At 42.8% G+C, this 14,231-nt stretch overlaps 1 protein-coding gene across 1 annotated transcript in view; it reads right to left on the bottom strand.

Moving 5' to 3' along the window:
• Positions 1 to 14,231, bottom strand: part of TMEM255B (transmembrane protein 255B) — a 69,660-nt gene that overhangs the window by 17,724 nt on the left and 37,705 nt on the right. The window contains exon 4 of the mRNA XM_019471213.1: positions 1,188 to 1,268. Coding sequence (XP_019326758.1) covers positions 1,188 to 1,268 — 81 coding nt within the window. The remainder of the gene's footprint in view (positions 1 to 1,187; positions 1,269 to 14,231) is intronic.

Genomic DNA, 14,231 nt, shown 5'->3' with positions numbered 1-14,231 from the left:
CTCTAGATCAGTGGACAACCAGAGAAGAATGTTATTACAAACTAACTACACTTTTAAAAGATACGGAGGTTTTGCCAGAATAGAGCAAGGAGCTCTGGGTGGCCCAATTTTAGACATTCCCAGAATCTGCAGAGCTGGGGAAACCTGTCTGGCCAGAAGCCCGAGGCTGGGGTCACCTGCAGGGAGTTGTGGTCAGTGTGACGCCAGCTACACAGTTATTACAGGAATCAGAAGCATTTCGCGGGCCATCTCTGTCTGAGTGTGCACGCCCACTTTAGAAGAGGATGCAGTAAAACTTAGAGGAAAGGGTGTTGTCACAGATCGTAAGTTTGTCTGGGTAGTTCTTTACATGAGGAGGTCAATGAAATATTTTTGTCATACATTTTCTGGAATCAACAAAGGGGTGCCCTAGCAGCAAGATTTAAGCAGTATTAGCTGCTTAACCTGGTAATATACTTTGCTAAGCTGTCTAGAATTATTAACGGTAACATTCCCCATACACTTTTTCTTAGCCATGGGAGGAATGGTGATGAAGGACATCTGGCTTCTTGTAAGTTATACCACTGTTTAGCTGTTTTCAATCCTGCTCTGCTTGATTTCCTTTTCACTCTCACCAATTTACCACAATAATAAAATGAAAAATAGGAAAAGAAACTAAATCTGGACTTCTCAGGAGGCTAGCCACTTGGGTATGGGCACTTTTCCGACCATGTTAATGTCACTGAGATAATAAAAAAGCTGCATTCAAACTGCTGACATTCTTGGCCTGTGCTGGATAAATACAGAGAAGATTTTAAGTCTTCTGGACAATGCAAATAGATTCATTTAGATATTTCCTATTCCACTTGAAGTCTACAAAAACCTCCTTAGAGAAAGATGCCAATGTGACAAATACATTCCAGACAGCTATTATACAGTATAGATGGACTAGGAATCATTCCAGTCCCAGAGTAATGTACTGGATAGAAACACTGATGATGACTCAAAACCTCACTGGTTGTAATGATTTGCAATCAATCATCAGAGGCTTGGTCAAGCAGGGAGTCACTTGTGGGAGAAAAAAACAGTAGGATTTCTATCAACCCGTGACCTACATGCACAGACATGCTCTCAAACACCTGCCTCCCTCCTCCCCAGCCCCTCAAAGCAGAGCAGAAACAAACATGTGATGAGGTGAGTTTGTTTACCTCTGTCTGGTAGGCATCATATAGGAATCCTATGCCACTTGAATAAAACTGGCACCTTTTGTTATGCAAAGGTCTGGGTTCCTGTAAAGAGAAAAATAACCAAAAAAGTACTCAGTCTGGAGGAAGTGTGAAGGCACCACGTCCCATGTCCCCATGCCAAATGCTTACAGCTCTGTGGAGCTGAAGCCAATGCAGACACTTGGGTAAGCAGCTGACGTACCCCCACTGGTGACTTTCTTTCCAGAATGGCTCTCCTCGGGGTTACATTTTCCTTCCTCGCTCTGCCACTAAGCTACGTGAGTATCATTTATTTTTCTCTGTACCAGTCACCTCTTTTAAGAAGACATCACCCCTGGCATTAACCACTTCCTTCTCTGATGTGAAATAGTACTGCTCTATGAGAATGGCCCAGTCACTTTTTTTCCTGGTACAGTTTCTTACCTAGCAGAAAGAATTACTTTGCTATTTGTCTTCCAAGATATGGGACTTTCTTTTTAAAGGATTTCAACAACGTCCATAGTGAAAGCAAAGTAAAATAGCTCATACTTTAAGCATTCCACTTACTACACACACTTCAAACCCCAAAAGCAAAACAAAGAATAATGAAGAAATGAAGGCATAAAGGGGAAGTGATTTGCACTGAGTTTGTTTTTGCCTTATTTTCCATTTAGGCTTATTGCAAAAGATGCTTTCACTGCTCATATTTCATATTTTGCTTGTAACAGTTCTCACAAGTTGATATAAAGAAAGAACACAATGAAATATCCTTGGCCAGATGGAAGATGTTTGTTTCCGAAGTTGGCGAATGGCCACTTTAAGGCTAGAGGGTGCACACCTCAGCCAGTTTCAGGACTAGACCGTATTTGGCTAGGGAGGATTTGATGACAGAAGAGTCCTCTGTGATCAGATGTCTATCCCAAAGCAAAGTGTGGGAATGACTTATGTTGGCAAAAAAAGTATTTTTCCATTTTCTGTCACTCATCTAGTCCTAGGTCATGATCTGTGCCTTCAAAAGCATGCAGGTGCTCTCCAGTATGTCAGTCAGACCACTTCCAAGAGAGAAGGTCGAAACCCACTATGTGCCATCCCCTCTTTGCATGCTAGCTTATAAGCAAAGGACTACTTAAGTTGTTAGCAGAAATCTATGCTGATTAACTTTCACTGCATTTTAAAGCTTTATGACCCATCCAGGAATAACCCAGAAATTGCAGAAAGATCTGCACTACTTAAGATCACTTCTGAGTATTCTATGCTTGTTGGATAATGAAGTGTGAACTGTATAAATCTGCTGACTCAAAATACATTATCAGTAAAAATGCAGAGCTAGGCAGGAATGCAGACAGGTCAATGAATAAAGCTCATCCATCAGCTTGTTTGCCTTTCTGATTACCCTGGCAAACCCAAGGAAGTTTGGACACCAGCTCCCAAAGGTTAGGGAAAGGTTAACTTCCTGCATTCAAAAATATTTATTTATATCACACAAGTGTAAGAAAAAATGCTTCAGTAACTCTTTTTCTCTAGAGGAAAAGCAAATACCACACAAACAGCATGCCATGTCTTGAACTAGGACAACGTTCTTCCATAGGCCTGGGAAAGCATTAGCCTTTAGTCGTGACTTCCAGGGACAGATCTGGTTGGAAGGACTAACAGGACTATAGTTTCCCTGCTAGCATAGCAAGCATAAGATCAGCCAAAGGCTGTGCTGCCCTTCTTTCATAGAGTATCATACTCTAACCCTGATTTCATCTGTTGCATGGGGATAAGCGAGAGAGAAGAGTAGTCAGCAGTAGAAATGGCTTTTTCCATGATGAGGAGCAAATCCATTAAAAACTGCTGTCCATCATATTCACAATAATAACAAGTTTCAGTTTAATCCTGGAAGATCCTGGAAGGGGGCGATGGTCAAGGGCATGGAGCCCAAGTGGTGTTCTCAATCCTGATGGTGAGGAGAAATCGCTTGAAGAGGGCTGGATGGATCCAGCAGGTCAACAACTGGCTGTGCATCTGGTGTCGATAACAGGAATTTGGCTTTTATGACCATGAGAGCGTCTTTCATGATCAAGGACTTCTTGGAAGAGATGGGATCCACCTGACTAATCAGGGCAAAAGCATTTTTGCCTACAGTCTAGTCAACTGGTGATGACAGCTTTAAATTAGGAGCAACAGGGGAGCAAGATGAGGACCAACAATCAAGTGAGGAAGTAGTGGACTGATGAGACAAGTGAAGTGAACAGGGTGATGTGGACAAGAGAAATCTCATAATCAACATAAGAGGGCTAAATGAGGCCCACTTCAAGTGTATGCACATGAGTAAGGAAGTACCCATAGGACAGCACAAGGAAAGCTCTCATCCCTTTTCTGGGAAGCTTAGAAATCTTTGAAGTGTCTGTACACTAACAAACACAGCATGGAGAACAAACAGTTTGAGGTTTGTGTGCAGTCACAGGGCAATGATCTCATTGGGATCACAGAGAAGTGCTAAGGTAGCTCAAAGGACGGAGTGCTGCCGTGGATGGATACAGGCTTTTTAGGAAGGACATGTAAGATGGCAGAAAGGGGAGTTGCTTTTTATGAGAGAAAGCAGCAAGAATGCATGGAGCTCTGCCTAGGGAAAGATGAGGAGCCAGCTGAGAGTTTGTATGTCAGTATTAGAGGCTAGACCAAGATGGGCAATGTTGTGGTGGGTGTCTGCTGAGGTTTCCTGACTGCCTGATCAGGAAAAAGTAGATGAGGCTTCTTCAGACAACTGGTAGAAGTCTCGCACTCACAGGCCCGGATGCTCATGGAGTACTTTACTACTTTGAAGTAAAGGACTTTACCCCAATATCCGGGGGAGGCACAATGTGTCTGCTGGAGGGACAACACAGCAGGGCACAAGTAATCCAGGAGGGTTCTGCAGTGCATTAACAACAACTTCCTAACACGGGTGATTAAGGAGCTGACAAGGAGAAGAGCTCTGCTGGACCTCATACTTACAAACAAGGAAGGATTGGTCAGGGATGTGAAGGTCAGGGACATCCTTGTCCCTGATAATGAGACGGTGGAGTTCAGGATCTGGAGAGGAGAGAGCAGGGAAAAAAGCAGGATCCCAACCCCAGACTTCAGGAAAGGAGACTTTGTCCTATTCAGCGATTTGCTTGGAAGAATCCCATGGGATACAGTCCTGGAAAGCTCTGGGGTCCAGGAGAGCTGGTTGATCTTCAAGGATCACCTCCTCCAAACTTAAGAACCGTTCATCCCAACGAGCAGGAAATCAAGCAAAGGCAGCAGGAGGCCTGCATGGATGAACACGGAGTTCCTGATATAACTCAGACATAAAAAGGAATTGTACAAGAAGTGCAATCAGGGGCAAGTCACCAGGGAGGAAAATAGAGAAATTATATGAGCATGCAGGGAAAGCCAAAGCCCACCTGGAGTTCAATTCAGCAAGGGCTGCGAAGGGCAACAAGAAGGGCTTCTATGGGTGTATCAGCAGCAAAAGAGAGATTAGGAAAAATATGGGCACACTACTGAATGAGGCAGTAGTGGTGGCAAAATACATGGCCAAAGTACTCAATGCCTTCTTTGCCTTGGTCTTCAATGGAGACCAGGGGGAAAATCTGGGGCAAGAAAGACTTACCGTTGCTGGAGGAGGATCAGGTTAGGGAACGTTTAAACAGACAGGAGATACACAAGTCCATGGGACCTGATGGGATGCACCCATGAGTACTGAGGAGGCTCAATGATGTCAATGCAAAGCTGCTCTCAGTTATCTTTGAAAGGTCATGGTGTTCAGGGAAGATTTCTGAGGACTTGAAAGCAAATGTCACTCCTATCTTCAAGAATGGCAAGAAAGAGAATCCAGGGAACTACACACTGGTGGGAAAGTGATGGAGCAAATAATCTTGGAAACCATTTCCAAACATCTCAAGGACAGGAACGTGCTTGGGAATAGTCAACATGGATTTACAAAGGGAGAATCATGTCTGACAAACCTGTTAGCCTTCTACAAGGATGTGACTGGCTTGGTGGATGAGTGGAGCTTCTCACTCATCTGCTTCTGGATGTTGTTTATCTTCACTTCAGTAAGGCCTTTGGCAGTCTCTCATAATATTCTCACAGACAAGCTGATGAAGTACAGGCTAAATAAATGGACAGTGAGGTGAATTGAAAGCTGGCAGAACTGCTGGGGTCATGGTGTTGTGATCAGTGACATGAAGTCCAGTTGGAGGCCACTCAATAGTGGTCTACCCCAGGGGTCAATACTGGGGACAATATTGTGTAACACCTTAATTACTGAACTGAATGATGGGTAGAGTGCACCCTCTGCAAGCTTGTAGATGATACAAAACTGGGAGGAGTGGCTAAAACACCAGAGGTCTGTGCTATCGTTCAGAGGGACCTGGGCTGGAGAAATGGCCCACAGAAACCTCAAGAAGTTCCGCACAGGGAAATGCCAAATCCTGCACCTGCGGAGGAATAATCCCATGCACCAGAAAAGGCTTGGGGGCTGACTGGCTGGAAAGCAGCTTTACAGAGAAGGACCTGGGGGTCTTGGTGGGCAGCAGGTTAAACATGAGCCAGCAATGCGCCCTTGTGACAAAAAAGGCCAGCAATATCCTTGTCTGCATCACCAGCAGGTCCAGGGAGGTGATCCTTCCTCTACTCAGCACTGGTGATACATATCTGGAGTGCTGGGTCCAGCGCTGGGCTCGCCAGTATGAGAGAGACATGGACATACTAGAGTGAGTGCAGAAAAGGACCATGAAGACAATTACCAGACTGGAGCATCTGTTGTAAGAGAAGAAGCTGAGAGAGCTGGGGCTGTTCAGCCTAGAGAATAGAAGGCTCAGGTGTAACTTATCAACGTTTATCAATACCTGATGGGGGAAGTAAAGAAGATGGAGCCACACTCTTCTCAGTGGTGCCGAGGAAAAGGACAAGAGGCAATAGGCACAAACTGAAATACAAGAAATTCCGTTCAAACATAAGAAGAAACTTTTTTACTCTATGGGTGATTAAACACTGGAACAGGTTTCCCAGAGTGGTTGTGGAGTCTCCATCCTTGGAGACACCTGAAGCCCAACTGGCCACAGTTCTGAGCAACCTGCTCTAGTTGGAACTGCTCTGAGCAGAGGGGATTGGATTAGAGAATCTCCAGAGGTGCTGCCCAGCCTCAGCAACTCTGATTTTGTGAAGAGGGTCAGAGCCTACCTCAGGATATGAGCACACTAACAAGTTCTCTCAAAGCACCATAGGTTGTGAACTTAGCAAATAGCACCTACAGACAGATGCTCCCTGACCTTACCTTCTGGGCATGCATGCCATTACTACAGGTTGCTGATGAGTGACACCACCACATCACACCAGGAGGCTGTGTCTGGCCCTGAATGCTAATTCTCCCCTCAGACAACTCTATATTTTGTTAAAGGCAGTGAGAGAGCTGTCTAATCTGCCTCCATCAAGTACAGGAAGACCCTCACCTTGGCCCTGATCTCGAGGCTCACACAGCTTTCCTACCCTTTACGGCTCCTTCCTCTTAAAAAAGAAACTGGTCCCTTTATTGGTTTGGTCTTTTAGCACAAGTATGCTTGTGACTGGAAGCAGCACTGTTGCTTGAGGAGAGAGGTGATTGATTAATCCGTACCCACTATTATCGCTTCATACTGCTGTGCAGCAAAAAAGCGAACACTGTGAATGCAGTTAATACATTTGCATGCACAATCATGGCAAATGAGTACTTTCCTTCAAGCACCTAACTTTGAAAAGCAAGCCTGCTGCACTAGTAAAGCCAGCTTTCTGCATTCAGTCTGTTCTTCTAAATGCATTTGTATGTGCAATCAGTCTGGCGACCCCAAATCAAAATAAATGAGTGATGATTGAGTATATAGAAATAACAAAGATTAGATAACATTAGTACTACTTATAGCAATACTGGTAGAGACAGAGCTACTTCTACATATTATATATGTAAGTATATATATTTTTCACCTATTAACAGTGGCTTTAAAGTACATAGCAACAATATTCTGTTATATCCCCACTTATCACTGTATAGGAATAAGTAAGTTTATATTAAAAAACATTTTCTAAACTCAGACTGATGGCAATCTGACTGTATCTGCCCATTATACACAAACACACTCATACATAAAGTAAAAATGGCATCAGCATATAATAAAAAAGACCTGAATATGCGGACACAGAGCAGAGAAGATGACTACCACTCTTAAGCTCTGTGGTAATTCAGGTAACAAATAACCGCAACAAAACCAAGCACAATTAGCTAAGAAATCATCTTTTCCAGTGCTCAGAAGGCCTGAATGAAACCCAGCCATTTTTCCTTTACATCAGTAAGTAAACCTAAGGATGCAACGACATTTTTGTACAGAATTCTTCCCTTTTTGCCAGCCTACTGGTGTTTGTCCTCTGTGTATATGAGCAGAGCTCCAACCAACAGATCTTTCCCACCTGCCCATTTCCAGTTAAAGAGAAATGCTCGAAGCAGAGAAGGGGAACACATTATTTATTATATATTAATATATTAATACTACACATTAGTGGGAGATATTGCATAGCTCTTTTCCAATAACAGTGGTTGAGGAAGTTCCTGGTAAAATCTGGTCATGTAATATGCTGTGCTGGGAAATACTTTTGAACTTGTGGCACTCAGTATGAAAACTTGATGGGCTGAAGTCAAAAGAAGGCTTGCTGCTGAATTCAGCAGAAACAGATTAAGATCAGGCTACTGAAGAACACCCATGAGCCTCTGAGATTTGACACTCATGGCTCCTGCGAGGCCTAACACTAGTCATACTAGAATCTGGGTTGAAATTTTCAGAGGTGTCAACAAAAATCTGGACACCCAGTAATTCCCCTTAATTTCAGGCAAATCAGAATTGCTCAGCCTTGAACCCTACAGAGCAAACTGTAGCTCTCCCTGATCTTGCATGGGTTTTATTTCCGTATTTTGCTTGCATGCGTATTAGAACCTGGAAGTAATGAACAGACGGCTAAGAAGGAAGGCTTTATGCCAAGAAAGAGAAAATCTGGTCCAAATATAGGGGGTTTTGGTTTGGTTGGTTGCTTTCTTTTAAGAGCATACAATAAAAAACCCACATTCTCTTTGATGGTGGGAGCATTGCAATACATTATTTGTGTAAGGAAAGTATTCTTTGAACAGTATCTTTGGTGGATTTGATACAACATCTGTGGGAAGGAGGTTGTATGGCTCTTAACTGAGGTAGGGAAAGTAGATTTTTCTATTCCAGCTTTTGTTTCCTTGGAGAATACATCTATTTTGGATAACATAGGGAAAATTCCACCTCCCTTATGTGTAAGTCCACTTTCTGTAGACTGAGATATAGCACAAACTGTATTGACTGAAATTTATGCCATACACAAAACATGGCTAATAATTTATTGAAATAATTATATAGTGAGGGTTATTTTTTTCCAATTACAGTATTTATTTAGTCTTAGCTTCCATGGCTGCATCAATAAAAGTGTAGATTAATCAGTGCCAGGGAATGTTCCCAAGCCTGAAACTCAATCACCTAGCTCATTAAATTGTTAGAACTGTGCCTGCGATGGCTTTGGCCTGGGCAAACTATCACTCTTCCAAAATCATTTCTGGGCATGTTTTGGAAATTAGCATGGGCCAAGAACCATTCCCAGTAAGTAATTTGAACATTGCCATGCCTCCTGTGACTCTGAGAGACTTTAATAGTAAGGACATGGGCTTCACCATGCCAGTTGGCCTGGGGACCACAGAATGGTCCTCGGCACATGTAAAAGACAAATATAGATAAAATTGAGGAGTTCAAAACCAGACCAATGTTTCTAGTGGCGCAGTAACTCGAAGTTTCTCATTTTCTCTTTTCTTCCTACAATGTTTTTGTAGGTCCTTTTCATCTACAGCATAGCTAGCAATGAATAGGAGAGGGAGCTGCCAAGGTTTTTCAAGTTTAATCCTAAAAGCAAACGGAAACATAACCCTTCAGTGCCAGCTCAGCCCTGTGCCAGCAGCTGGGTGTTCTGGAGATTATCACTCCCTTCAAGATCAGGCCCTCTGCTAACTTTCTGAAAGCAGGCATGCAAATATGAACAAATAGGTGTTATTAGCAACTAGCTTTTATGCTTTTCTGGAGTGCTAGATGGAGCATAGGTATCTGTGCCTCACACTATCTGAGAGCACATGGCACATGGGAGCATACAGACCCGAGAGCTTTCAGACCAAAGACAGAAGAATCTCATGAAAGAAGCTGCCAACATATTATGAGTCTGGCAAAGCAGGCAGACTGGATCACTGTCTGGGGACCTGAGCTAAAGCTGATTGGATCCCACCCTGTACAAATAACGAGAGGAAATGCTACAAATCTTTTGTCGTTCCTGTCTCTCTCTGACCAAGAGCTGTTTCTCAGTCTTTTTCAACAACATTCTCAATGAGATGGGTGTCTCCTATGGAAGACCACTGCTAGGAGATCCCAGGGATTCATAGAAGTGATTATACAAACACCTTTTGTGCTTACACTCATAAACAAAAAAAAATTCTGCATTTTTAAAATGTTATGAACAGCTTCCATATTGGCTGTGACAAGATGGGTATTAAGGAACATCTGAGCCTAAGGTACAGGTCAGTATCCTCAATACTTCAGTGAGAGGGTATCAGCTTTAAGAAACAAAGCATCTTATACTTCTGTTTGCTCCCCAGCCTTGCAACTCCCACATAAAGCACATGATTATACCTTCTGGAATCAGAAACAAGGGTGGGTGTTTTTGACAATTGTTTTGGGCTTTTACTCATTGGCAGCTAAACATGCAATTCAGTTTGCAGTTTGCAGTTTCTGGAGCAGAAGAGGCTTTCAGAAAACAATTTATCTTGCATAATTTCACTATTTTAAGAAAAGAGCAGAAATAATACCCCCCTCAAGCTCTCCAATTCCAGATTTCCAAATATTGAACCCACATCAACTGATGGAAAAGAAAATAAACTAATTACAATAACCATTTTAAACTGGCTCGTTTCTTACAGACCTGTATCTTCTCTTGTGCTTGATAAAGAATCTTTAACCTTCTGGTGGACCAACAGAACGCCTTACACATAATTCACGAGATGTTAGATTTTTGTACATATAGTTTACAAATAGTTATTAAAATACGATTCCTCATATGCCTCATTGAAATTTATTTCTGTAAGTAATGGCATTATTTTCATAACCTTTGCATTTCAGAGAGCAGCTGGGAAGAGAGAGGTCACTGCCCAACTGCAGAGGCCTCTGGGCAGGATGGAGCATGTGCTCCCACGGGAAAAGGTGCCTCCTTCGACAGGCCAGTGCCCTGGGGCTGCCCACCACCACCATGGGGCTCAGTGGGCTTCTCTCCTCTCCTTTCAACATCAGGGACTGCTCTTATGGGAGTGCCAGGCATCAGCTCCTGCCCTTTGCTGCACTGGGTTGAGCAGCAGTGCTCTTTCAGTCAGTGCCAGGGATGCTAAAGGGGCTGGTGCTTGAACCAGCCACTGCATCTCCGTCTCTCTCATTCACTAAGAAACTCAAAACACATAATAAATTGGCTGTAAGCATTTGGCTGACAGCAATCTAGAATGCTGTGGTTGCTACCAAACCCCAGATTTTAAAAAACTATCACCCTGAAAGAAGTCCAGGTGCTAGAAAATAAAGTCCTGAACGCTATGGAGAGATGCCTGAAAGACAGGAATTGTAAAAAAAAAATCTGAATTTTATTCAAAATTAAGGAAATAGCGAAAGTACAGTTATGGGAAGAAACTGTACTGGTGGACTTGGCAGTGTTAAGTTTACGGTTGGACTCGATGATCTTAAAGATCTTTTCCAACCTAAATGATTCTATGGTTCTATGATAATTCCTACCTGCTTCACATTTTGACCATGCACCAAGAGAGCCATTTCTAGAGTTATTAACAGCTTTTATCTCATTGCCACCAAGCTGATCATCAGCTTTTGAATCCAAATGTCAGTTCAGTTTTACTTCATCAAGTGGGCCTCCAAGTCTTGCCATTTCTGCATTTCAGCAGTTTTCCTCCCCTGTGATACCAGTGTTTTTTCCTACTTTTCTTTCTGTGTTTTGTCCTCTTGAGAGCATCACCTTGATTAACAACATAGAAAGTCCCAGGCTGTCAGGGAGTGCACAGTGCATGCTGGCTGGGATTTGGAAGGGTGAGTGCTAAAAAAAAAAAAAGAGTAAGCCATTTCTGGATTCCCACAGTCCTTCTTCTGAGCACCAGCCTAGCCCTGAGGTTATGCTACTGCCAAGGGCTACAATGGACTGGACCATCAGGAACAGAATGTTTTCAAATTTTTTGCCATTTTTTTCAAAATTCAGCCAATAATTAGCAAACTATATTAAGAAACTATAAGCCCTAGAATTAGATTTTCGTATGTTCTTTTGACCTAAGCTGCAGACTTGGCTAGTGTGTGTTGATTCAGCTTCTACATGTATTGCCCCTGATTTCAAAGTCAAGGGTTCCCAAATGTACAGTTCCACAAACCATTCAAAGTGATGTAGAGTGAGACAGAGAGACGGGATGCTTCTGTCCATGCCATACTCCTACTGTAACTACAAGACATCAGTGATCCCCTGGTGCAAATTACACATTCCCAGTTTTGTTTAAATACTTAGGAGGCAGTCAGGACAGTATTTGTTTGTGTACTTTGGGTGAGGTCATGCCATAAGAGCAGTGCTGCGAGTTTCGCTCTAGACTGCAGTCACCACTTACCCTTCCTCGTGCTTCTCTGTCTGCCCTGCATGAACTTAACTTCGGAGCTAATCTTCTTCCAGAAATGCTGGGCTCCAGCCTAGGGACCCTGCCTGTCTAGTCTGCTATGCTGAAATAACCCAACTCCAGTGCTGAAAATGGGAAAAGCAGCTGGTGTGGCTTAAACACTTCACTCTCACAAACCAGATTTACTTCACGCTATGCTTTCCAGGGGCTCTTTTTAGGATTTCCATTTAATTTGAAAGACTAGATCCTACAGAATCCTCTTCTCTTAATGCTTGTGAGCAGTAGATATTCATTTGAGCTCTTTCAAACCAGCAAGTGCTCAGATTACCTGTATATGGTCATGGCTGAAAAACGCACACACATGGATCTGTCTCACTTTGTAGTTTCTCATTGATTTTTCTTCTCTTTAAAATGTTTTGTAGCGGTAGCCTCAGTCTCTCATTTATTTGGGAGAGATTTCTGGGCTGGTAGCACTGCTACAGTCAAATGAAAAGCCTCCAGATGCTGGAGCTGCCCCATTGCTAGATGATGTGCACAGACAAGACTATTCGTGATGTGGACAGACAGGTCTGTTCTCAGATGGATATAGTTCTATTAGGAGAGGTTAAATCCTCTTCAAAGAAGTTTTTTTCTTTCAACGACTTTTGGCCACACTCTCCCTGGCATGAAGGCGGGAGGAGAGGCCCATCAGCCCTCACCAGCATATGCAGTGCAGTGGGACGAGTAGAAGAAACGGGAGCTGACTCCCCTGCACATCCCCATGGAAGTTCAGCAGCCTCAGTGCCTTTAGCTGATGCAGGTGTAGGTGGTGGCAGGAAGAAAAGAGGTGTGTGCACAGCTGCTGAGTGACACCGTGCCCATCTGCTCTGGGGCTGCTGTGCTGCAAACCAGTATGTCATCAGAGGCAGTTGCTCTGGCTGTACTGGGGAGTTGGGGCCACACAAGGCTCCAGCGAGGAAGTCTACTCCTGCCTTAATACCCCAGACCTCTGGCAAATCCAAGCCTGGCCCTGGAATATGACTGCTTTTCTTTAGTCAAGTTTTGCTAGCTCATGTCTCTCAGGATGAGGCTGTAGATCTTCCCATGATACCTGCAACAGCTATTTTGCATAGCTAAAAACTTAGATTTACCATTGGCTTTTACACAAGTTTCTAATGATGTAATTAGCTGATATTATTCAAGGCTGTAATTTTAGTTATTGCTTGATGCAGTTAGATATTTAATTGCTTATTATAGTTGATTACTTACTTGGTTTACATTACCTTGATTATAGGGTTTGTTATATGAACTGATTGCTCTGTCTTGATTATAATGATATTGTGCCATGTGAGTAATTAACTTTTCCACAAAAACGCAAGAACTGTTTATTCTGTTTCTGGTCATGTAACTCAAATACATGAAATACAACCCGTCTCTTCCCTTTTGCCTTAGTGCTACCAGAATATGTAAGAAATATATAAGTCTCTAAGCATACTACTGCAGGAAATGTCATTTTGCCACACACTAACCTTTACACATCTGAAATACTGAATATCCTGCTGGCTGAAATGTAGGGGGGTTATATTTATAATGCTCTTTTGGATTTATTTTACATTAAAGAGAAGGAAAAGAGGCTGCATTAAATGCATCTAGTTGAGAAATATATATATTGAATATCTACACATAAAAATAAAATGCTGGAGGCTTAATTAATGTCACAGTGTTGATTTTAATTCTCAGGGCACGGCACACCACTGACGGGGACCTTTAAATATCCACATTATAATCCAAGCAATGTAATAACAACTTTATGTATGAAATTTTTATGTTAGGTATTGAGCAGAAAATACACAGAAAGTAGCTGTTTATGCCCAGCAATTTGTCATCAAAGCTCCCTATCATGCCTGTAAAGGAAAGACCCTCACTGACACACATCACAGCACACTAGAGGCCAAGCTGACAGGGCTCATCCAAATGGAAGGGACTGCAGGACTAGGCCCCAAAATATAAGAGAGTAAAAAGTCCATGAGAGAAGCCCCAGGAGGAATGGAAATACATGAGTTAGTTATAAAATTAAGATGGTCTAATCAATTAGTGAAATGATTCATGCATACCCTGATTGCTCAGGTACAATAAGCTTTTCTCCATCTCCACCTGCTTGTCATTTTGAAGCTCACATGCATTTCAGAAGATCAGAGCTGTTCAAATACATGGTGTTCAGTGCTCCAGAGGCAAAAAAGCCACTGGATATACTGCTGGCTGGGAGCGTGGAGAGAACTGCACTGAGGCATACAGACAAGGAAATTCTAGGCAGGTTCAGTAAAAAA

The sequence above is a fragment of the Aptenodytes forsteri genome, unplaced genomic scaffold (assembly GCF_000699145.1).
Source record: "Aptenodytes forsteri isolate BGI_AS27 unplaced genomic scaffold, ASM69914v1 Scaffold96, whole genome shotgun sequence".
NCBI lineage: Eukaryota > Metazoa > Chordata > Aves > Sphenisciformes > Spheniscidae > Aptenodytes > Aptenodytes forsteri.
The sequence above is the reverse complement of the archived record's forward strand: the minus strand, read 5'-3'. Positions and strand labels throughout refer to the sequence as shown.